The 25,559-nt window shown below is 36.0% G+C and overlaps 1 protein-coding gene across 11 annotated transcripts in view; it reads left to right on the top strand.

Annotated features, from left to right (window-relative positions):
- The window catches only part of EPHA6 (EPH receptor A6), an 876,888-nt gene that overhangs the window by 569,228 nt on the left and 282,101 nt on the right, over window positions 1-25,559 (top strand). For 9 of the 11 annotated variants that reach the window (XM_021070704.1, XM_021070710.1, XM_021070703.1 and 6 more), the window contains 2 exons: window positions 16,371-16,418; window positions 17,099-17,261. In XM_021070704.1, coding sequence (XP_020926363.1) covers window positions 16,371-16,418; window positions 17,099-17,261 — 211 coding nt within the window. The remainder of the gene's footprint in view (window positions 1-16,370; window positions 16,419-17,098; window positions 17,262-25,559) is intronic. The other 2 variants (XM_021070712.1, XM_021070702.1) reach the window with 1 other exon arrangement.

The raw sequence follows: 25,559 nt of genomic DNA, 5'->3' as shown, positions 1-25,559 counted from the left end.
AAATAAAGTTTGTTTGGAAGCACAAAAGACCCAGAATAGTGAAAGACATCCTGAAAGAGAAAAATGGAGCTGGAGGCTCCCGGACCTCAGACTATACTACAAAGCAAAAGTCATCATATGGTACTGGCACAAAGACAGAAATATAGATCAGTGGAACAGGATAGAAAGCCCAGAATTAAACCAATGCGCCTATAGCTGACTCATCTATGACAAAGGAGGCAAGAATATACAATGGAGAAAGGACAGCTTGTTCAATAAGTGGTGCTGGGAAAACTGGACAGCCACGTGGAAAAGAATGAAGTTAGAAAACTCCCTAACACCATACACAAAAATAAGTTTATTTTAAACTTATTTAAATATAAGACCAGACACTATAAAACTCTTAGAGGAAAACCTAGGCCAAACACTCTCTGACATAAATGACGGCAACATCTTCTCAGATCTACCTCTTAGAGTATTGACAATATTGACAATGAAAACAAAAATAAACAAATGGGACCTAATCAAACTTCAAAATTTCTGCACAGCAAGGGAAACCCTAAACAAAATAAAAAGACAACACACAGAATGTAAGAAAATATTTGCAAAAGAATCAACTGACAAGAGATTAATCTCCAAAATTTATAAACAACTTCAGCAGCTCCATACCAAAACAACAAACAACCCCATCAAAAAATGGGGAGAAGATCTAAACAGACACTTCTCCTAAGAAGACATGCAGATGGCCAAAAAACACATGAAAAGATGTTCAACATCACTCATTATTAGAGAAATGCAAATCAAAACCTCTATGAATTACCACCTTACACCAGCCAGAATGGCCATCATCTAAAAGTATACAACCAATAAGTGCTAGAGAGGGTGTGCAGAAAAAGGAACCCTACCACACCGTTGGTGGGAATGTAAATTGGTGCAACCACTGTGGAAAACAGTCTGGAGATTTCTCAGAAAACTAAACATAGAACTAGAATTTGATCCAGCAATCCCACTCCTGGGCATCTATCCAGAGAAAACCACGACTCGCAAAGACACATGTACTCCGATGATCATTGCAGCACTATTTGCAATAGCCAAAACATGGAAACAACCCAAATGTCCATTGACAGAGGAGTGGATCAAGAAGATTTGGTGCATAAACACAATGGAATATTACTCAGCCATTAAAAGGAACGAAATACCGGCATTTTTAGCAACATGGATGGACCTAGAAATTATCATGCTAAGTGCAGCCAGCCAGACAATGAGACACCAACATCAAATGCTTTCACTGACATGTGGAAACTGAAAAAAGGACAGACTGAACTTCTTTGCAGAACAGATGCTGACTCATAGACATTGAAAATCTTATGGTCTCCAGAGGAGACAGTTTGGGGGGTGGTGGGATGTGCTTGGGTTATGGGATGGAAATCCTGTGAAACTGGATTGTTAGGATGATCATTATACAACTACAGATGTTAAAAAATAAAGTAAAATAAAATATGAAAAAAATAAAAATTAGTAAGTAAATAAAACAAAATTATACCCCCCTAAATAAAATACTTAGGAATAAACCTGACCAAGAAGGTGAAAGACATGTTTTCTGAGTACTATAAAACACTAATAAAGGAAATTAAAAAGGATTGAAAGAAATGGAAAGCTATTCCATGCTTCTGTATTGGGAGAAATAATATTTTTTTAAATAGTCAGAATAATCAAAACAATCTTCAAATTTAATACAAGCCCTATTATATTACTTATGACATTTTTCATAGAACCAGAATAAATAATCCAAAACTTTATATAGAACCATAAAAGACGCAGAATTGCCAAAGCAATCATGAGGTTAAAAAAAAAAAAAAAAGCGGGAGACACAGTTTTCCCAGACTTCAAATAAAATTTCAATGCTATAGTAATCAAAACACTGTGGTACTGGTACAAAAACAGACATACAAATTGATGGAACAGAACAGAGAGCCTGGAAATAAACCTGAACATCTATAATCAATAAATCTCAACAAAGGAAGCATGAATATATAATGGGAAAAATTCTCTTCACCAAGTGTTTCTGGGAAAATTGGACAGCTACAAGTAAATCAGTGACAATAGAACACACCCTCACACCATGCACAAATATAAACTCATAGTGGCTTAAAGACTTTAACATAGGCATGACACTATAAAACTCCTAGAAGAGAACGTAGGCAAAACATTCTCTGACATCAACCTTACAAAAGTTTTCTTAGGTTGGTGTCCCAAGGCAATATAAATAAAAACAAAATAAACCAGTAAGACCTAATGGAACTTAAAGCTTTTACAAAGTAAAGGAAACCATAAAGAAAGCAAAAAGACCACCTACATTATAGGAGAAAATATTCACAAATGATACAATGAACAAGGACTTAATCTCTAAAATATACAAATAATTCATACAACTCAACAACAAAAAACAAACAACCCAATCAAAAAATGGGCATAAGTCCTAAATAGACAGTTCTCCAAAGAAGACATATGGATGGCCAGTAGGCACATGAAAAGATGCTCAATATCATGAATTATTAGATAAATTCAAACCAAAACTACAATGAGGTACCGCCTCACACCAGTCAGAATGGCCATCATTAATAAGATTACAAATAACAAATGCTGGAGAGGGTGTGGAGAAAAGGGAATCCTCCTGTACTGTTTTGGGGAATGTAAATTGGTACAACCACTATGGAAACCAGTATGGAGGTTCCTCAGAAAACTAAATATAGAACTACCATATGATCCAACAACCCCACTCCTGGGAATATATCTGGATAAAACTATAAATCCAGAGGATGTATGCACCCCTATGTTCACTGCAGCACTATTCACAGTGGCCAGGTCATGAAGGAAACCTAGATGTCCATCCATGGATGAATGAATTAAGAAAATGTGGTACATATATACAATGTACCACAGTCATAAAATACTCCTCAGTCATAAAAGATGAACAGGAGTTCCCGGTTGTAGCACAGCAGGAATGAATCTGACTAGGAACCATGAGGTTGCAGGTTTGATCCCCGGCCTTGCTCAGTGGGTTAAAGATCTGGTGTTGCCATGAGCTGTGGTGAGGGTAGCAGATGCAGCTCAGATCTGGCATTGCTGTGGCTGTGGCACAAACTGGCAGGTGTAGCTAGGATCGATTAGACTCCTAGCCTGGGAACTTCCATATGCCACAGATGCGGCTCTAAAAAGCGAAAAATAAAAGGAGCAAAATAAAGCCATTTGCAGGAACATGGATGCAGCTGAGGTTGTCATACTGAGTGAGGTGATGCAAAGGAAGAGGGCAAATACCATATGATGTCATTTATGTTTGGAATCTAAATGTGGCACAAATGAACCTGTGGAACAGAGACAGACCCACAGACATACAGATCTGAGTTGTATTTGCCAGGGGAAGGGAAAGGGAGAGGGGGAGGGAGAAGGGTGGAATAGACCAGGAGTTTGGGGTTAGTAGATGCAAAACTATTACATTTAGAATGAATAGGCAATGATGTCCTGCTTTATAGAACAGTGAACTACATCCAGTCTCTTGGGATAGACCATGATGGAAGATAATAAAAGAAACATATATATACATATGACTGGGTCACTTTGTTGTACAGCCGAAATTGGCCCAACATTGTGAATCAACTGTACTTTAATAAAAAATGTTTGGGAGTTCCCCTTGTGGCTCAGCGGTAATGAATCTGACTAGCATCCATGAGGACGAGGTTTCCATCCCTAACCTCATCCAGTAGGCTAAAGTATCTGGCGTTGCCTTGAGCTGCAGTGTAGGTCTCAGATGTGGCTCGGATCTAGCGTTGCTGTAGCTATGGCCTAGGCTGTAGGCTGGCAGCTGTAGCTCAGATGTGACCCCCAGCCTGGGAACTTCCATATGACACAGGTGTGGCCCTAAAAAAAAAAAAAGTTCAAGCTAAGTGTAATCCTCAAATGTTCTTATAGCGATTATAATTTCTTTTTTATTTCTCCCCTTTTAGATAAAAGAATTTTATCCATCCTCAATACTTCAGAAAATATGAATTTTATAAATGTTTTGTTTTACATATAATCCCTCCTTTTTCTATCTGTATGTTATTCTTATCACAAGAATTACACATGGCTTTAAAAGTCTTATGAATTATCCAAAACATTAAGAATGAATGATAAATTTAAAGTTATTTTTCTGTCTATGAAATAATTTTGAGAAAATCATTAGGGAATTTGGGGATGGAGGCATTTTCTTCAGAGACAGATATCAAGCTTTAAACATTTAATTTCTACTTGAACACTATTATAAATATTTATAGAGTAATAGCACATGGAAGAAAAATCTATATTCCATCTGTACAAAGATAGGTTACATGAAGACAGATGAGAAAGTTAAAACCGAATAAATATTTTTAAATATATGTATTAAAAGATATTTCAGCACAAATCTTAGGTTTGCTTACTGTTTTGCAAAATATATTTTTTTGACAAGTAAAATCTTGTCTATTCTCCATAATGTTCTGAAGAAAACACACCAGCTATACTGTCATAATATTGCATTTTGATTATGGAAGTACCACAAGCTGGCAAAACAATTTTTCTCATCTCTCATTTCAATTATCATAAATTTATGCAAACTAATTTTATATTGCTATAACAATATGGTATAACTTAAAAGCTAAATGTATGGATAATTTATTCATTAATTTCTTTATTCAGTCTATTTAGCTAATATATCATGGGAGCCTAAAACATGATAGGCACTCTGCTTTAAGCAGTGAGAATATAGAGATTAACAGAAAAGTAAAAAACATACAGAATTTTTAAAAAGACCTGTCACAGCATCTACAGAATGACCTCGAGGCATAAGCTTAACATTGCCCTGGATTAAAGGCACCACCTATTGATAATAGCTTCTAAAAGAAAAAGTAATAATGCTTAACACATCTGCTGGAGCCTGTAAAAGGGTTTTACGTATTGTTTTGCATTTTTCTTACAACAGACCTGACCCCTTGAGATGGTTTAATCTTCACAATTTTCATAGATGAACTGACTGCAACTATGACTCCAATGGTTTCAGTCTAGCACTGGTATTTCTGTAACGGTCATGCTGTAATAATTTAGCCATTTCCCTAAAAGTAAATTTAACCACTATTTCAAGCAGTTAATTATCTACATGTAAGTTATCTGTTTTCTGAAAATCAATTATGAATGCTTAATTCTAGATCAATATACTTCTCCCATCAGGTGTACTTTGCTGCCATCTCCTACTATTACTTAACATTCAACATTCAAGGAATGCATTTAATTTTCATTTTAGGTGAAAAAAGATGCACATTGGAAGAAATACAAGGGAAAAAGTCATGAATGCATTTAAAAATGATTTAGGGTTATCTCCTATTTTAGATTACTGGGGATAATCAAGAGTTGATTATAGTAAATTATAACTGTGGTATACTAAATGATACTTCTCCAAAATTGCAGTCAGAAAGTAGTTGTGTACTTAGAATATCTACTTCTACATTTTTCATACTTATGCTTGATTTGTCATTTTGTCACAGCAGTAGCCAATTTTTACCTAAAAAAAATTCAAAACACCTTACTCACTAACTTAGAACACCCTATCAACTATCTGGTTTACTCCTTCTCTCCCCAAGTTACAAACCGTATCTTGTGTACTTAAATGAATGTGAGAAAAGAAATCAACTATTTTGTTTACCAACAACAAAGCCCAACTCTCATGATTATTTAAGGATGTCAAAATGTAGAATCTGAGGCAAAGCAGAATATCCTAGACTCAGGAAGGCAACAATCAGAAAACTTCAGTTTTTCTGTGTTATCTTCTCATTATGGTTTCAGTCTCACTGTAGAAGAAATCTATAATCATTCTAACTTCCTTTTATCTCTGTGGCAATCAGTTTTGTTGGGCATAAGTCCCAATTTTCCCTGATGGTGAGGCTAACATAGATCTGGTCATAGGAGAATCAATGTCAACTGGAAGCCATCTCAGTCTGTGCTGCTCCCTTGGAGCAGCAGTTCCAGTAGTCCAGTTCCCAATGGTATGTGTCCAGAGCTGCACCAGATATTAAATGATCTAGGTATTCCTTTGTGGGTATCAATCAGTAGACATTTGTTAAACACTAACTGTGCATCCAGCACTCTTTTGCTTTTCTTTTGTGGTTTATTTTTTGAAAGATATATAGATCCCATTTTTGAGAAGATAGCAGTTTACTTGTGTTCTCTTGTGGCACAGTGGGTTAAGGATATATTGGTACACATCAAAATAAGTAGAGGAAAGAGCCAGATAGTGTAAAATTATTCCATCATTCTTTGAAAATCATGCAACAAAATCTAAAAAGTAAAAAAACTCCCCCATCTCACCCCCAAGATCTATTCATTTGAAAATTCACAGTTTTATTTTAAAACACACATATTGAAGAGTAACAGATTTAAATTATAAACTATTTTAAAATGAAAGTCATTGAGATACATACATATCCAAACCTTTGTATATGAACAATGCAGAAAAAAGGTGAGAAAGAAGGAATGAGTAAGTAAAATCAAAATCTGGAGTTACCTGGTGACTCAGCATTGTAACTGTTGTGGCTCTGGTTACTACTGTGCATGGGTTTGATCCCTGGCCCAGGAACTTCTGCATGCCACAGGCATAGCCAAAATTAAAAAAAAAAATTAATGAAACTGAATCAAGAAAAGTATATTTGATTAAAAAAATCAAAATCCAGTGTTTTTGAAAGACCAATAAAGTAAACAAGCTTGACTAGGAGGAAAATATTATTTGTGAAAGAGATTTTCAACTAGAGGACAAAATTAGATATAAATTTATACCAATACATGTAAAAAATAGGGGTTCCCATTGAGGCTCAGCAGTAAGGAACCCTACTGGTATCCATGAGGAAACAGGTTTGATTCCTGACCTCACTCAGTTGCCAGTGGGTTAAGGATGCAGCATTGCTGTGGCTGTGGTATAGGCTGGCAGCTACAGCTCTGATTTGACCCCTAGCCTGGAAACTTCCATATGCCATGGGTGCGGCCCTAAAAAAAATAAGACAAAAAAATTTAAAAAATCAATTTATTAGGTAATCGTATGGTAATTATTAAAGCTGAATAAGAATTTTGTCCTGTTAATATAGGACAAGATAATTTTAAAAGATGGTCAAATATCTATCCCTGAAATGGTATATTTCAATTAAGTTTTCAAGGAACAGATAATTGCCATGTTACATCAATTATTCTAGAACATTAAAGAAGGAAAGTTTCATAATACATTCTCTTAAATATAGCCTTACCTAAATAGTATAACCAGAGATTGATAATAAAAGAGAGGAAAAAATCAGAAAAGCCTAGGCCAAGATAATTTAAAAAGAGAGGTTTAAATATTATGTTTGAAATATTATCAAATAAAAATCAAAATTGCAGTAAAAATTACAGAACTATATTATAAATAAGAATTAACAAGTAGGGTTTATCATAGGAATGCAAAGATAGTTTTCCATAATTATATACTATATTAAGATAAAAAACATAATTATCTTGGAAAATACAGATAAATTGTTTTATAACATTGAAAATCCATTCCACATTTAAAAAACAAAATACAAACAAAATTATAGCATAAGAAAAATGAAGAAAAATTCTCACCTAGCTATCTATCGAAAACATAAGTTGGACACAACATTTATATTTAGCAATTACACATTAACAGCCATTCCACTAAAGAACTAAGCAAAATAATGTTCCTGGCTTTTACTGATGCTATGCAGTGTTCTATTAAATATCTTTGCATTGCAATAAGACAAGAAAAGTAAGGTATTTTCTTTTTATTTCTGCAGTAAAATATTATAGACTTATACAAATCTTACATATTTCTTGTCATATGCTTAAGTATTAGAAGGTTTCTGTTGCCATGGTAAATGGAATATTTTAAAATATAATTTTAGGTATGGAAATCCTATAAAACTGGATTGTGATGATCTTTATACAACTATAAATGTAATAAATTCATTGAATAATAAAAAATAAATAAATACATACAGAAATACCCTCCCCAAGAAAAGACAGGTGATTTCCATGATCAGGAGGAATAATTAAAGGTACTAATTTGTCCTGCTGTATAGCACTGGGAACTATATCTAGTCACTTATGATGGAGCAGGATAATGTGAGAAAAAAAACGTATACATATATGTGTGACTGGGTCAGCTTGCTGTACGGTAAAAAATTGACAAAACACTGTAAACCAGCTATAATGGAAAAAATAAAAATCATTATTTAAAAAAATAAAATATAATTTTATTGGTCATGGCTAGTGTATAGGAAAGCATAATTACATATTGTCTAAATGACTTATTAGTTCTAAATCTTTTCAGTTAATTCTCTACAGATTTTTATGTAGGCAGTCATATTAGCATAGAGAAAATTGCAGTTTATTATAGCTGAATAATTAGGAGAGACATTTCCACATATTTTTGGAAATATAATTTTTAAATTTTAGTAATATCATTAAATGATACCTTAGGAAGAATCTTTGTACCTTATGGTTTGACTCTAGTAGAATAAGATTCTCTCTCTATAGAGCTCTAAAAAAGGGGATAGATTAACATTTCTTTGGGATGGATCTAGGCAACTGATATAAGAATAGAAGAATGGAAATGGATGATGTTTTTAGGACTATAATCTCTTTTATAAATATAAATCTCTGTATAATCTCTATTTTACAGACATGCTAAAACCTCAATTCCTGGGCTCACACTGTTCTTTTTGATACTCTGTTTTGCAAATCCAGCAACTGGAGTGCACTAAGAATTGAGGACTTTGAGATTGACTCATTCTAATTAAATGTGAAAACAAACTGAAAAACCAAGCATAATGCCCATGTATTAATTTTATGGAAACCTATCCTTTCCAGGAACAAATGTATTTATTTCTGCTTCTACAACACTTGGGAATCCACATTAGCAATCAGGAGATTGTAGCATCAAAGTAAAGATATGAAAAATCTTAAGGAATCTTTCAGCCAGGGACTGAGTACCTGCCCTAAGGTAAGGCTCATTCTTGTAATGACCTGTAAAATAAAATCCAAAATTCAATGCTTCTTTTCTTTGGGAAGCAATTCCTAAACTCTGAAAGGGTCTAGTACACAAGATTTCCTTTTTCTAGGGTCATGTGGAATAACTTCCTTTCATTCAATAAAGTATTTTCAGATTTGCTAAAGCCATTGTTTAGGCAACAAGCTTCTTTGATAACTTTTCAAACTTTGCTTCTAGGCCATGCAATTCTTGATTTGTCAGGAAAAATATCCTTCTGCAGATAATGAATCATGTTCTAAATTTGGTTTTAATTTGTTTCATTTTGGGAGGATTATTGTAGAGATATCTCCACAGTCATCTATCATGAATAGTTTGATGAATGTGTGTGTGTGTGTGTATGTGTGTGTGTGTGTGTATTTGTACGTGTGACAAAGAGGTGGAGTTAGAAAGACAGACATGGAAACATACAAGAGACAAAAAGTAACTTAGATGACTTCTAATAGACCTATTAATAGCCACTTTTAATATTGTTTTGTTTTCTTAGGAATCTATAGCTTCAATCTCCTAGCCAGTAGAATGAGAGCGTTACCGTTGGCTAATTAGGGCATTGATAATAAAAAATAATAACAATAATGATTGTGGCAGTAGAGTGCTAAATTTTAATAGCTCTTCCACCTATTCCTGCTATGTTTTGTCTTTTTTAAGGGCCACACCCATGGCATATGGAGGTTCCCAGGCTAGGGGTCAAATCGCAGCTATAGTTGCTGGCCTACACCATAGCCACAGCAACACAGGAACCGAACCATGTCTGTGACCTACATGACAGCTCATGGCGATGCCGGATCTTTAACCCACTGACCAAAACAGGGATTGAACCTGTGTCTTCATGTATGCTAGTCAGAATCGCTTCTGATGAGTCACAATGAGAACTCCCCTATTCCTGATTATTTTAATTCATCATTACTTAAAAGGATAAAGAAAAATCCAACAATCCTTTACCCTGTTCTGTGAATAAAGCCTATGCAAGGTACTTTCATTCCTCAAAAATTCCAGGAGAATTTCCTGAACCTTATCAAATAAATACTATTCCTAACCCCAAACAAGAATATTTTATGTTCCACACAAGGTTGGGTGAATTATAAACACCCTGGAATTTCCTAGAATCTGTCTCTATGACATAAAATCCAAAAAAAAAAAAAAAAAAAGGATTGAACATGTTGCCCTTAATAGAAAACAACTTTATCTTTGAAATAACTAGTTAAAATTTTCAATGTTGGTAATTGTTTCTGCCACTAAGGAACCATTTATATAAAAGTACCCTAAAAAATACCATCAAATCACTACTACCTGGTTAATAGGCTGTCTTAAATTTAAAGTTGTTTCTAGTGACTATATATGATCAAGAACATAAAGTGCGAAAGAAGTAATCTTGGCTCAGAGTTTAATTATAAGCATTTTTGCCCTGGACATATTGCCTAAATTGGGCACAGTGAAAAAGCACAACTTTAACAGAAGCTACTGAATAGCTATGTGATTTGCTTTGGTAAATTACTTATTCTTTCTGGACCAGTTTCATCACATGCTAAGTGAGAATAAAAATATTAGTTTCTTAACTTCACAAGATTATTGTGAGTACCTCATAAAGAATGTTTGTGAAAACACCTTGCAAATTGTAAAGCATTGTGTAAATCACAGTTGTTACTTAATGATTGTTGATATATCTTTAGATCTATATGTAGAGAAAAGTCTGCAACATAATTTTAATCATATATTTAATCTAATTAATTTAAAAATATAATGTCAAGGTATAGCTTATAGATTTACTTCCCATTAGACCCCAAAACTTTAAGAGAAATAAAATCTAAAAGATAACAAAGTCTATTGCGTCTGCTTCCATAAGTGGAACTGATAAACCCAAGAGAGTGAGATGAGGAGTGATGAGAATCTGTCACACCAGAAGAGAAGGGACTTATATTTCTGAATAAAAAATAATTATAGAATATAACTGCTTAGGTAGAACTTTGGTGAATATGTAAGCTAAATATAATGTAGTGCCCTAGAACCTTACCCACAGTGAGCATTCAATGAATGTTGGTGGAATGAATGAATTTTCTATATGAGTATTTTTAAAGTATGTTTTATATACAATATTATATGCTGCAGGTATAGAGTATAGTAATTCACAATTTTAAAGGTTATACTACATTAATAGATGTTAATATTGGCTATATTCTCTGAATTATATAATGTTATCCTTGTAGCTTATTTTATACATAATAGTTTGTACTTCTTAATCCCCTACCCCTATATTGTCCCTCCCTCCTTCATTCTCCCCACTGGTAACTACTAGTTATTCTCCATTTCTATGAGTCTGCTTCTTTCTTTTTATATTCACTAGTTTGTTGTATTTTTTAGATTCCATATTTAAGTGATATCATACAGTATTTGTCTTTCTCTGTCTGACTTATCTCACTTAGCATAATGCTCTCCAAGTCCATCCTTGTTGTTACAGATGGCAAAATGTCATTCTTTTTATGGCTGAGTAATATTGCATTGTATATAAATACATCTTCTTTATGCATTTATCTGTTGATGGGCACTAATGTTGCTTCCATATCTTTGCAATTGTAGTTAATGCTGCTATGAACATTGAGGTGCATGTATTTTTTTCAAATTAGTGTTTTAAGTTATATACCCAGGAGTGGAATTGCTGGGTCATATAGTAGTTCTATATTTAGTTTATTGAGAACTCTCCATACTGTTTTCTTTTTCTTTTCCATTTTTTCCCCCCCTTTTAGGGCCACACCCATGGCATATGGAGGTTCCAGGCTAGGGGCCAAATCAGAGCTACAGCTGCCGGCCTGTGCCACAGCCACAGCAGTGCAAGATCAGAGCTGTATCTGCGACCTACACCACAGCTCACAGCAATACCGGGTCCTTAACCACTGAGCAAGGCCAGGGACTGAACCTGCATCATCATGGATCTCAGTTAGGTTTGTTACCACTGAGTCATGACAGGAACTCCCACTCCATACTGCTTTCCACGGTAGCTGTACCACTTTACCTTCCCACCAGCAGTGTACAAGTGTTCCCTTTTCTCCACATCTTCATCAACATTTGTCATTTGTGTTCTTTTTGATAATAGCCATCTGACAGGTGAGGTGATACCTCATTGCAGTTTTGATCTGCATTTCCCTTATGGTAGTGATGTTGAGCATCTCTTCATATGCCTATTGGCCATCTGCATCTCTCCTTTGGGAAAATGTCTGTTCAGGAGTTCTGCCCATTTATTAAGTAGGTTATTTGTCTTTCTGATGTTGAGTTGTATAAGCTGTTTATACAAGTTGGATATTAATCCCTTATCAGTCATATTGTTTGCAGATATTTTTCTCCCATTCAGTAGATTGTGTTTTTGTTTTGCCAGTGGTTTCCTTTGCTGTGTAAAAGTGCTTAAATTTGATTAGGTCCCATATTTTTCTTTTTCTTTTATTTCCTTTACTTTAGGAGACATTGAAAAAAATAGCTACAGTTTGTCTCAAAGAGTGTTCTGCCTATGTTTTCTTCAATTAATTTTATAGTATCTAGTCCTACATTTAGGTCTTTAATCCATTTTGAATTTATTTTTGTATATGATGTTAGAGAATTTTCTAATTTCATTCTTTTACATGTAACTTTCTAGTTTTCCCAACACCACTATTGAAGAAACTGTCTTTTCCACATTGAATATTCTTATCTCCTTTGTTGTAGATGAATTGACCATAAATGTGTGGGTTTATTTCTAAGCTCTCTATTCTGTTGCATTGATCTATGTGTCTGTGTTTGTGCCAGTACCATAATATTTTGATTACTGTAACTTTATAATATAGTCTGACATCAGGGAGTGTGATTCCTCCAGCTCTGTCCTTCTTTATCAAGATTTCATTGGCTAATTGGGAATGTTTTGTGTTTCCATATAAGTTTTTAAATTATTTAAATCAGGAGTTCCCGTCGTGGCACAGTGGAAACAAATCTGACTAGGAACTATAAGGTTGCAGGTTCAATGCCTGGCCTCACTCAGGATCTGGTGTTGCCATGAGCTGTGGTATAGACTTGGATCCCATGTTGCTGTGGCTCTGGCGTAGGCTGGCAACAACAACTTCGATTGGACCCCTAGCCTGGGAACCTCCATATGCCGAGGGTGCGGCCCTAAAAAGACAAAAGACAAATTATTTAAATCAATGTCTTGAAGGTGATTTACCAAGGCACATAATAAAAGCAGAACCAAAATCAAGTCCAAGACGAGAGAATTCCAGTCCAGAATTCTTTACATGATGCCTTCTGTTCATACAGACCGTGCTATCTCTGGTTGTAAAAATGATGCAGCCATAATGACTGGGCACCCGGGCCTGTTTATTTTCACTAAGTTACAGTTTTCAGATGGAATACTAAGAGGTTCCAAACTCTAGTAAGAACATTCTTGTTAGTGACCATGAAGAGTTGATATCTATAAAGATAAAGCTTAGATTCAATACTTTAGGCAAATGAAATTTTCAATGTGGCAATAAGATTAAACTCCCAGGAAAGCCTAGACTCTCAGCAGCTGGAAAGGAGTAATTTCTGGGTCTAAGCTGCAGGATCTGCCCTTGGGAAGAAAACTTTAAATAAAGGTCTACATCTCTAGAGAACAATACATGCATATTCTGATGGATAATGAATTCCCTATGTTCACACTATTTGGTTCTGAACTATCTTTAATATATATGGATAAGAATAAATATAATAGAAATGGTTTATACATTTATTTTTGGAAATGTTATACATAATATTATATTAAAGTGCATTGCTACAAAATGTTTTTTCCCACAGTTGGTGCTATTATTCTTGCTCATCTAAGGAGAAGTAGTGCAAATGCTGTTTCACATTCAGTCAACAAGCATGGGTGCAGAAGACTGTCAGTGCTTCCTGTAACTTTACTGAGTCATAAATTGCTATTTAGCTATGTTCTGGTAAAACAAGACATAACATGTAATTATTATGGGGCCATTCCAAGAGTAAATTTTCCACTCTTTATCTTCTCTCTTTAAGGATAAGACTAAATTCTTTTTTTTTTCAGCGTTTTAAAACTATCTTGATCATAATTTTATATTATGAAATGCTACTCAAAACATACCACAACTCTTATGTTACAGAAATTTCTGTGAGGGATGGAATATTCTCTTACGTATGAGTGAACAATCCAAAAGTTTTTACAGATTTCTACCAGAAATAGTATCATCTCTTCTAATAGTACACTTTTTTCTCCACAATATGGGTGTTAAGCCCACTAATTATAAAAGCCTTGATCTTCAAAAGCTTCTTCTTTTAGCCCTATCAGATAATTACTGCTATCAATGATTTTATAGACTTTATTTTCTTGGATTTCATGGTAGATATTTATTTACTTTCTGATCTGGAAATGTCCTAGAGATAAATATAAGCTGCAATTTGTCTGCTTTATACTTTTTATTTAAAATTTTGCTATTGTTGGAGTTCCCATCATGGCTCAGTCGTTAACAAATCCGACTAGGAACCATGAGGTTGAGGGTTCGATCCCTGACCTTGCTCAGTGGGTTAAGGATCCAGTGTTGCCATGAACTGGGGTGTAGGTTGTAGACATGGCTCAGATCCTGCATTGCTGTGGCTCTGGTATAGGCTGGTGGCTACAGCTCTGATTCAACCCTAGCCTGGGAACCTCCATATGCCATAGGAGCGGTCCAAGAAATGGTAAAAAAAAAAGACCAATAAATAAATAAATTAAATAAAATTTTGCTATTGTAACAACTTTTTTGTAGCAAATAAACATCATTTTCTTTATGTTTAATAAATAGTTCTATTTGGGATATATGTGGCAAATTTAATTCCTCAGACACAGTATAACCATATAGCATATAAAGTTTTGACAAATACAGCTATAAAGTTGGTTGTTTTTTTTTTTTTTAATTTTTTTAGGGCCGCACCTGTGGCATACAGAAGTTCCCAGCCTAGGGGTTGAATCGGATCTGAAGCTGCTGGCCTATGCCACAACCACATCAATGTCAGATCTAAGCAAATTTGTGACCTATGACTCAGCTCGCAGCAATACTGGATCTTTAACCCACAGAGCAAGGCCAGGGATCAAACCCACATCCTCACAGATATTCCAAGGCTATAAAGTTTTTGAATGATCTTTAAGATAAGGATTTTTTTTTTCTCAAAACTAACTTAAGGGAAATTATTTTAATACCTCTAAATCTTAGAGCATCACCAGCCAGTAAATGCGATTTGACACATTTTGCATGTGTGTAGACTTTTACAGCTGCATTTGTTAGCCTGGAAGCTCTCCAGAACAACAGAGATTTTCAGGCAAAGGCTAAATGAAATCTTGATGGGAATATTATAGATATAATTTAAGCATCAAATGAGTAATTCAGTTAATAATCTTGAAAGTCAAAGTTCCCATGGTGGCTCAGCATTAACATACCCGACTAGCATCCATAAGGACACGGGTTCAATCCATGGCCTGGTTCAGTGGATTAAGGATCTGGCATTGCCGTGAGCTGTGGTAAAGGTCACAGATGTGGTTCGGATCCCTCTGTGCTGCAGCTCCTATCAGATGATAGTTTATTATAATAGTAATAATCTTGAAAGTTACTTCTATCTCTTGAGAATCTCTATCTTTAAATAGTTTGTAGTGAGATAGTGGAGAATTAACTCAAGGGCCTATGGCGTAATTTGACTGATGAGTTTAGAAGTGTTGTTCATACAAGTACAGTTTTGTTTCAGGTAGTCACTTAGAACACTAGTATAAAGGTACTGAACAATAACACTATACTTAACAAGTATTGATTTCACTCTATTCCCACCACCAGCATATGTGGACAGAATCTTAAATGCACAGGTAAATTTTTCTGAGGAGGCAGACAAAACAGCCCATGTAAAAGACCCTGTGTGACCAGAGCTTTCAGTTAGCTGAGGTTCCTATTAGTGAGGAGAGGTAGTTTGGCAGTTAACTGCAAGGTGACTGAGAACCAAGCCTCCAGTCCTCCCTGATTTCTCCGGGTGGTCTGTCTTTCATACCTTTTCATGTCTTTGATGTTCCTTCATAGTGGACTATTTTAAAATCTACCTTACAATCAATGGGTAACTTGTACATCTCTACAAAATAAACTGTGCTGTTTAGGGAAAGAGTCAATTCTCCCACAAAGAAAATTGTCATCATGTTATGTCTTCAGTTGAATCAACTTCAGTTGTTTCTCCTGGGGAATCACAGATTTTCAAGAACAAAGCAATTGATTCAGGATAAAAGATTTCAAACTTTAAAAAACAATTAATTTATTTTTCCTTTCACCCACAGGTCTACCCACGGATAGCGCCGGCATTTTGGCACTACCTGCGGGTAGAAGTGAGTAACGGGTACTTGAATTCTCCCACCCTTGCTCCTTGCACTTTGCTGGTGTAGTCTGGTCTGATGTGCCCATTTTCTTCAAGATGCAGCTGCCATTCTGTGTAAACGTGCTCTCACGTCACCACCATTCCTTAGAGTTGGATCCAAATCACCAAAAATACAAGTGCAGTTTATATAAGATAATCATCTCTCAATAAACTTCCAGGAGTTCCCGTCGTGGCGCAGTGGTTAACGAATCCGACTAGGAACCATGAGGTTGCGGGTTCGATCCCTGCCCTTGCTCAGTGGGTTAACGATCCGGCGTTGCCGTGAGTTGTGGTGTAGGTTGCAGACGCGGCTCGGATCCCGCGTTGCTGTGGCTCTGGCGTAGGCCGGTGGCTATGGCTCCGATTCAACCCCTAGCCTGGGAACCTCCATATGCCGCGGGAGCGGCCCAAGAGATAGCAAAAAGACAAAAAAAAAAAAAAAAAAAAAAAAAAAATAAACTTCCAAATCAAGACCATATCATATGCATCATAACTGGTAAATAACTGAACGCTAACTTATGGAAAACCATGCTTATACCACTCTAATCAATAGTTTTAATAGAGCATAATTCCTCAGCTTATATTTGGAATGTCTCTGGGAAAAGTAGAATAACTCTGCTTCATTTCCTTTCTCCTCTTTTTTGTCCCCAGGAGCATGAGCAGCTCACCTATTCCTCCACAAGGTCCAAGGCCCCCAGTGTCATCATCACAGGTCTCAAGCCAGCCACCAAGTACATTTTTCATATCCGAGTGAGGACCGCAACAGGATACAGTGGCTATAGTCAGAAGTTTGAATTTGAAACAGGAGATGAAAGTAAGTTTCACATAAAGATATAAAGCAAGATGTGAATTTAGTTTCATTCCAGTCAGACCCGTTAGTTGAAATCTGTCCCAAATTTTGAATAGTCTCATCAAACAGGACTCTTTTCATGTAAATACTCATACAGTCATTTCAGTTAATGTTTTGGTACTATCGTTAAATATTTCCATGAAATGCCTTGCTCTGCTACAATGGTAATGTGGTCCAAATATGTCTCTTTATGCAGAATTCATCACTCAGGCCATAACATAGAGTCTCAATGGTTGATGTTAGCCTAATTGTTTACCAGTCTTGGCATCATAATGTGATACTAATGAAAACCTGGAAGAGAGTAGAGCCATGAGTAAATGATTTTAGCAGTTCAAAATCGTGCAGCTTTGGCTTGTTATATTAGATCAATAAAAAGAGTGATCAGGAGACAAACTCCACTGAAATGTACATTATTACTTTAGATGCAAGTGCTTGATTAGAAACTCACATTAATTTCATGGCCTCGGTATATTGAAAACCAAAATGGGAGATGAGGGGAGTGAGGTGTTCCAAAACCATGAAACATAGCAATAAATGTCATATTCATTCTAAACCCAGTTCTACCACTATTTTTTTTTTTTTTGGCTTTTAGAAATCATTATATTGCTGTCTTTTTAAGATAGCACAGGTGGCTTTTTCTGTGTACTTCGGTGGAAAAAATATCTAAATATCTAATTGCAATAAAATCTGTTTTCATCATAGTTAAAATACCTGTGATTGTATGAGAATTCAAAAATAGCAAGTTTATTATTAAAATTCTTTATAAAGAAAAATAATAATAGCTACCATTTATTGAGCCTCTCATGGGTGTCAAAAATGATGTGCAGTATTTTACATGTGTTATCTCGTTTAAATGTTTCAACGGCCAATGAGACCAGTATTACTTTCCTAATTTTACTTCTGAGAAATTACAGGCCTAGGAAAGTTGAGCAATTTGTCCATATTCATGTTTATGTGCCTGGTAAGGAAACTAGGCTAAAGTTTGAAACCAAAGTCTATCTTCTTCTAAGGCCTGTGTTCTTAACTACTCCACCATCCTGCCAAGTCCTTTCATTTGATTTATAAAGTGCTAATGGTAAGACCACTAATTAGGCCACAATTCCTCTAGTTTATCACTCCCTGAAAGTGAAGCTCTGTGAGTTTATAATTATATGACAGAAGGAGTGTTTTATTGTTGTTTTTACATTAACAAACAATGTTAATCCATAAGAACTTTTGCCTTACAACTGTATTTAACTAAAAAGTGGAAAAGTACTGATATATTTAATTAAGAAGGAACACAACTTGCAGCTCCTGGAATGCGGTCTGAAGGGCCGGGTGTGTGAGTTCTCTATTGGGTGCCCATGAGCCCATGAGGTTAGACTTGACACAGAGAACAAGAAACAAACAGGAGAGGAAGGACAATTTATTGGTCACCAATTCAGAGCTAACAATGGTATCCTACTAAAGACCATCCCAACTTTATAACGTGTGGATAGGACTGCAAGGGAACATGGGAAATTGAACATAATTAACAGAGACAAGATTCCAGAGTACAAGGACTTAAGATCACTTCCTCTCACAAAAACACCAAATTTACAACTAACTGTTGAACAACCATCAACAAAATAGACTGGAAGCTACCAAAAAAGATATCCTATGTCCAAAGACAAAGAAGTCACATCAAGATGGTAGGAGAGGTGCTTTCATGATATAAGCAATCCCATAACTAGGCGGTGGGTGACCCACAGACTGGAAAATAACTACATTGCAGATGCTCTCCCACAGGAGTGAAAGTTTGGAGCTCCACATTGGGTTCCCACACCTGGGGGTCTGGCATTGGGAGGAGGAGCCCCTGGAGCATTTGTCATTGAAGGCCAGTGAGGCTTAAGCACAGGAGCTCCACAGGACTCAGGGAGACAGAGACTTCACTCTAGGAGGGCACACAGGGTTTCATGTACACTGGATCACAGGGCAAAGCAGGGACTCTCTAAGAATCTGGATCAAGCCCACTGGGAGGTCTTGGAGGGTCTCCTGGGAGAGAAGGGGTGGCCATGGCTCACTGTGGGGGCAGGACATTGGAGGTGGGGGACCCAGGAATAATAATCTGTGTGAGCTCCCCTGAGGCTGCCATTTTGGAAAAATTTGGCCACACCCATCAAGGCTGAGAAGCCCCAGGCCAGACAACAAACAGGGTGGGAACACAGCTCCATACATCAGCAAATATGCTGCCCCTAATCACACCCAGAGACAAAGCCCCGCCCACCAGGGGGATAAGAATCAGCTCCACCTACCAGTGGGTAGGCACCAGTCCCTCCCATCAGGTAGCCTATAACAAGCCCCCATATCAATCAACTTCACCCACAAAGAGGCAGACACTGGAAGAAAGAGAGGCTACAACCCTCTAACCTGAAGAAAGGAGACCACACAAAAAATTCTACAAAATGAAAAGTCAGATGAAGGAATAAGACAAAACCCCAGAAGAACAGCTAATTGAAGTGGAGACAGGAAACCTGTCTGAAAAATACTTTAGAGTAATGCTGATAAGGATGATCCAAGATTTCAGAAAAAAAATAGAAGAAATGTTGAACAAAGGAATAGAAGATTTAAAGATTCAACAAGCAGAGATGATCAACACAATAGCTGGAATAAAAAATTCACTATAAGGAAACAATAGCATAATGGAGGAGTCAGAAGAACAAAAAAGTGGGGTGGAAGACAGACTGGTGGAAATCACTGATGTGGAACAGAATAAAGAAAAAAGAATTAAAAGAATTGAGGACAGTCTAAAAGAACTCTGGGACAACTTTAAATACACCAACATTCACATTATAGGGGTGCCAGAAGGAGAAGAGAGAGAGAAAGGGCTAGAGAAAATATTTGAAGAAATCAACAGCAGAAAACTTCCCTAACATGGGAAAGGAATCACTCACTCAAATCCAGGAAGCACAACAAATACCAAGGAGAATACCAAGCACAATAAACTAAGGAGAAACACACCAAGACACATATTAATCAAACTGACCAACATTAAAGTCAAAGAGCAAATATTGAAAGCAGCTAGGGAAGAGCAACAAATAACATAAAGGGAACCCCGATAAGGTTATCAGCTGATTTTTCAGCAGAAACACTGTGGGCCAGAGGGAGTAGCATGATATACTTAAAGTGATGAAAGGAAAAAACATGCAACCAAGATTACGCTACCCAGCAAGACTTTCTTTCAGATTTGAAGAAGAAGTCAAAACCTTTACAGACAAGCAAAAGCTAAGAGAATTCATTGCTACCAAACCAGATTTACAACAAATGTTAAAGGAAGTTCTCTAGGTGGGAAGAAAAGGCCACAACTAGAAAGAAGGAAATTACAAATGAAGAGACTCACCAGTAAGGGCAAACATTAGTAAAGGTAGGAAATCATCCACATACAAATATGCCATCAAAAGCAGCAATTGTGAGAAGAGGAGGGTACAAATGTAGGATCCTGGAAATGCATTTGCAATTAAGAGACCAGCAACTTAAAGCAATCTTGTGTGTATATATATTGACTCCTATATCAAAACCTCATGGTTACCACAAACCAAAAATCTACAATAGATGCAATTCAAACACAACACTAAAGATAGTCATCAAACTATAAGAGAAGAGAACAAAGGGGAAGAAAAAAGGCCAAGAGATAAAGGGCCAGAGAAAATCAACAAAAACAAATCCAAAACAATTAACAAAAGGGCAATAAGAACATACATATCAATAATTACCTTAAATGTAAATGGACTAAATGCTCCAAACAAAAGACAGACTGGCTGAATGGATACAAAAATAAGACTCATATATATGCTGTATAAAGAAGATTTGAGATACACACACACACACACACACACACACAATGGAGTATTACTCAGCCATAAAAAGGAATAAAATAATGCCATTTACAGCAACATGGATGGGACCTAGAGATACTAAGTGAAGTTAGACAGTGAAAAACAAACATCACATGATATCACTTATATGTAGAATCTAAAAAAAAGGATACAAATGAACTTATTGCAGAACAGAAACAGACTCACAGACTTTAAACGAACTTATGGTTACCAAATGAGACAGGTGGGGTGAGGGGAGGGGTGAACTGGGGATTTGAGATTGGCACATGCACACTGTATATTGAATGCCTGACCAATGGGGACCTGCTGTACAGCACAGGGAACTCTACGCAATCAATATTCTGTGATAATCTACATGAGAAAAGAATCTGAAAGAGAATGGATGTGTGTATATGTGTAACTGAATCACTTTGTTGTATACCAGAAATTATCACAACTTGTAAATCAACTCTACTTCAATAAAATTTTTTTAATATGGGAAAAATAAAAGAAGGTACACAACTTAGGAAGGGAGAGTAAAACAATGAATAAAAAGAATACTTATAATCTGGATTTATATATCAGCAATAGTCATTTATAATCCCACCAGAGGCTATCACCTTTTCAAACTTGAGATGAAATTATTGGGAGTAGAGAGTAGTTATCACAAAGCAAAACTCCATAATCAAAACCAATGTAAAATATTCAAAAAATGTCCCTGCTATGTCCTATTGACTATTTCCCACCCAGCCCACATGTTAAGACTTAACTTAGTGGAAAGCCAAGGAAACAATTCAAGGAGAGTTTGGTCCAGGGAAGAGTCACACCATTGTCTTGCCCAGGATGTGTTTATTACATCCCTCCATCTTATTTCACAGGTTAAGAAATTCACCTCACTTTTTAAAACTATGACATTTTTGAGTATTATATCGAGTCAGAAATACATCCTCTGACAAACTCATAGGACTAAATCTACATAAGTCTTTTGTGTTCATCTGGGACTTTTAAATAAAGCAATCTAGCCTAATAAGAATTTACTGCTTGGGGAAATGCAGTATTTCATTTCAATTAGTAATATATGTGAATACATTTCAGTAATTTTTACACATTATCAACTACATATTCTGTTTGTATTCTAAAAACAAAATACTATTTTCAAAATACATGTAATTATTGACTTAAAAAGTAAGTTCTGATTTAAATATTAAAAAATTGATTTGATTTTAACTCTAAATTTCAACTAATTGCACTTTCAGGACTAAAATTCTTTCAGATGTTGTATAAAATATAAGTACTTTGAAACTCTTAGCAGAAAGGTCGCATACATTACCAGGTATAATATTTATTCCTTCAATATTAAATATATAGGACACTTAATAATTGCCATACTCTGCATGAGGCTCTGGGGATAAAAATAATAATAAGTTCTATAACCTCTACCTTCACATAATTTATAGTCTAGATTTGTAGGAAAAAATAAATGTTTAAATCAAAAATACAACTTTGGATGATATATGCTATCAATAGACATGCAAAGAATGGTATGAGAGCACAGAGAAGAGGCCCTAATTCAGTATGAATGGATGGTGAAAGGCTGGGGGATGAAAGAGTAGGGGCTTATTCTTGAAAGCAGGGTAATAAAGGAATGAGATGGCATGAAAAGTTTAAAGAAGAGCCAACTATTTGGTATGACTATTGTGAGGAGACATGAAGGATAAATGACAGGAACAACTAGAGGTAGAGAATTATACAGGGGCCAAGACCAGGGCACTCTTTTGGCCGTGTTAGGGATATTGAGCCTTCTGAGGATATCGAGGATCCAGGGGAGAATTTTAATTAGGGATGACCAGGAACATGTGCAATACTCTGCTGAACAATTTACACAGGTTATCTTTTTAATTCTGACAAGATTCTCTTTTATTAGGAATGTAAGTAGCTTTACCAAAATTTGCTAACCAGTGTGTGGAGACGTAGGATTAGAACCCTAGAAGCAACCTGACAAAGGCAGCAGCAGACACCAAAAACAACATTCTAAATTACTGATTTGTAAATGTCATGAAAGTGACTTTTATTACACCCTTGAAGAGGCAGTGTTTAAGAAGAGTCTGAAAAATATGTTTGTCTAAACCTGAAGTTTGGGTACGTAGAGTGGCTCCCAAGTCAATTTACAGCCTGAGGGAAAATCATTTAAAAAGATCATTTTTTATCTGGTTAGCTTTAAATTGCATTTTCAAAGCATGCTGTTTATATCCAGAAGAGAATTTCAATGAATAATGTCATAGTAGGATATGGGTAGGTTTACTGTAAATTCAGGAATATAATGATATGAATCCCATCTGAGAGCATCAGTCGTTTTCTCTATATGCCTTCCTAGTGTATCTTTAAATTTTATACCTTTTGCTTCTCAGGTAGTGTCTGAGCTATTGTAATGTCAACTTTCTTGTTAAGTTCTCTTTTGTGTATTCTGTTTAATTAACTGACTTTATAATGCATAGAGATGGGGTGTGAAGTGAGGAGGTGAAATTAGTTACTCTCTCATTTGATGATGTGGTTCAACTTTTTTAAAGTAAACAAAATGAAGTATTTATAATTTAATTCTGGAGTTCCCATTGTGGATCAGTGGTTTAAAAACCTGAGAATAATGTCCATAAGGATGCATATTCAATCCTTGGCCTTGCTCAGCTCAGTGGGTTAAGGATCAGAATCGTAATACTAATCCTCAGTTTTGACTTAACTTGAATCTCTAGGCAGTGAAGTCAAAATTTCATGAAAGATCCATATACAAAGCAAACAATCATTTTCTTGAAAATAGTAGCAGTAAATAATGGAGTAATATGTGCTCCAAAAGTTTAACTTGGAGAACTCACTTGTGATTTAAGGGAAAGCGTAACATAAATAATTGAAGGACACTAAGAAAATTGAATTGAGCCACAGTTTTGTAGTACCACAGGTTGGCCCTTTTTAAAACAGAGTTGGGAGTTCCCATTGTTGCTCAGCTGGTAAGAACCCAAGTAATATCTATGAGGATGCAGGTTCAATCCCTGGCCTTGCTCAGTGGGTTAAGGATCCGGTGTTGCCATGAGTTGTGGTGTAGGTGGCATATGCGGCTCAGATCCCACATTGCTATGGCTGTGGCCTAGCTGGCAGCTGCAGCTCTGATTGGACCCCTAGCCCGGAAACTTCCATATACCACAGTGGCTGTAAAATAACAGTAATAGTAATAATAATAATAATAATAATAATAATAATTTAATTCTCTTTAGCCATACCTATTTTTCTTTGTTCAATTTCTGGTTTGCTAACAACCAAAAAGAAAATAATATAAAATGTGAAATAATTCTTTTTCAGAATCAAATGCTCTTAATTCTTGTACTCTACAAACACAGTGGTATCTAAGAAACTACCATCCAATTCCTTGTCCTCTTTTAGACCAGTGGTTGGATTTTTTTTTTTTTCAGAGTCAGAATATGCCAGTGGAAACTGGCTAGCAGATTTAAAGATTACTAATTATAATTGCCAGCACTATAAAAGTGCCTACTTGTACTATAGCTATTGGGTTCCTCTTTTCGTAAGTCTATAGAATAACCTCATTACATATATTGCATAGGAAAAGAGGAGTTCCTTGGTTGCTGAGTGATTAAGGATCCAGCATTGCCAATGCTGTGGCTCACCCCTGGCCCAGGAACTTCTGCATGCCATGGGAGTTCCCGTCATGGCGCAGTGGTTAACGAATCCGACTAGGAACCATGAGGTTGCGGGTTCGGTCCCTGCCCTAGCTCAACGATCCGGCGTTGCCGTGAGCTGTGGTGTAGGTTGCAGACCCGGCTCGGATCCCGCATTGCTGTGGCTCTGGCGTAGGCAGTGGCTACAGCTCCGATTCGATCCCTAGCCTGGGAACCTCCATATGCCGCGGGAGCGGCCCAAAGAAATAGCAAAATGACAAAAAGACCAAAAAAAAAGAGAGAGACTTAATAAATCTGTAGATAAATAGGTAGATAGTCAATCATATGTAGTCATAAAAGTCTTGTCTTTTGTGTTTCAATACTGACATTCCATGTGTGCTCATCTCTCTTAGGACTAATAATATACAGCTGATTACTGTGTCCACTAACACCATTTGTGGAGTGGCTAGTGTATAATGGTCATTAGCTACTGTAATTGATCCCTCCATCTTTTTGAAGGAGACAACAAAATTACAATGAACTACATAATCAGTTGTAAGAAAGTAAGAATATATAAATATTCCATGTCAATCTTCTCAAAAGATATGTAAAAGATAGATAGGTGTTAGAAGCTCTCTAATTTAAGAATTTTTTCAAAATTAAATTAAAATTTGTATTATGCCGCAAAGTATCAAACACACATGCAGGCACACATACATACACATTGGGTTAATTACTAGACTTTTTTGGCTTATATGGATGAAAAC

Source organism: Sus scrofa, chromosome 13 (genome assembly GCF_000003025.6).
Source record: "Sus scrofa isolate TJ Tabasco breed Duroc chromosome 13, Sscrofa11.1, whole genome shotgun sequence".
In the NCBI taxonomy this organism is placed as follows: Eukaryota; Metazoa; Chordata; class Mammalia; order Artiodactyla; family Suidae; genus Sus; species Sus scrofa.
The sequence above is the reverse complement of the archived record's forward strand: the minus strand, read 5'-3'. Positions and strand labels throughout refer to the sequence as shown.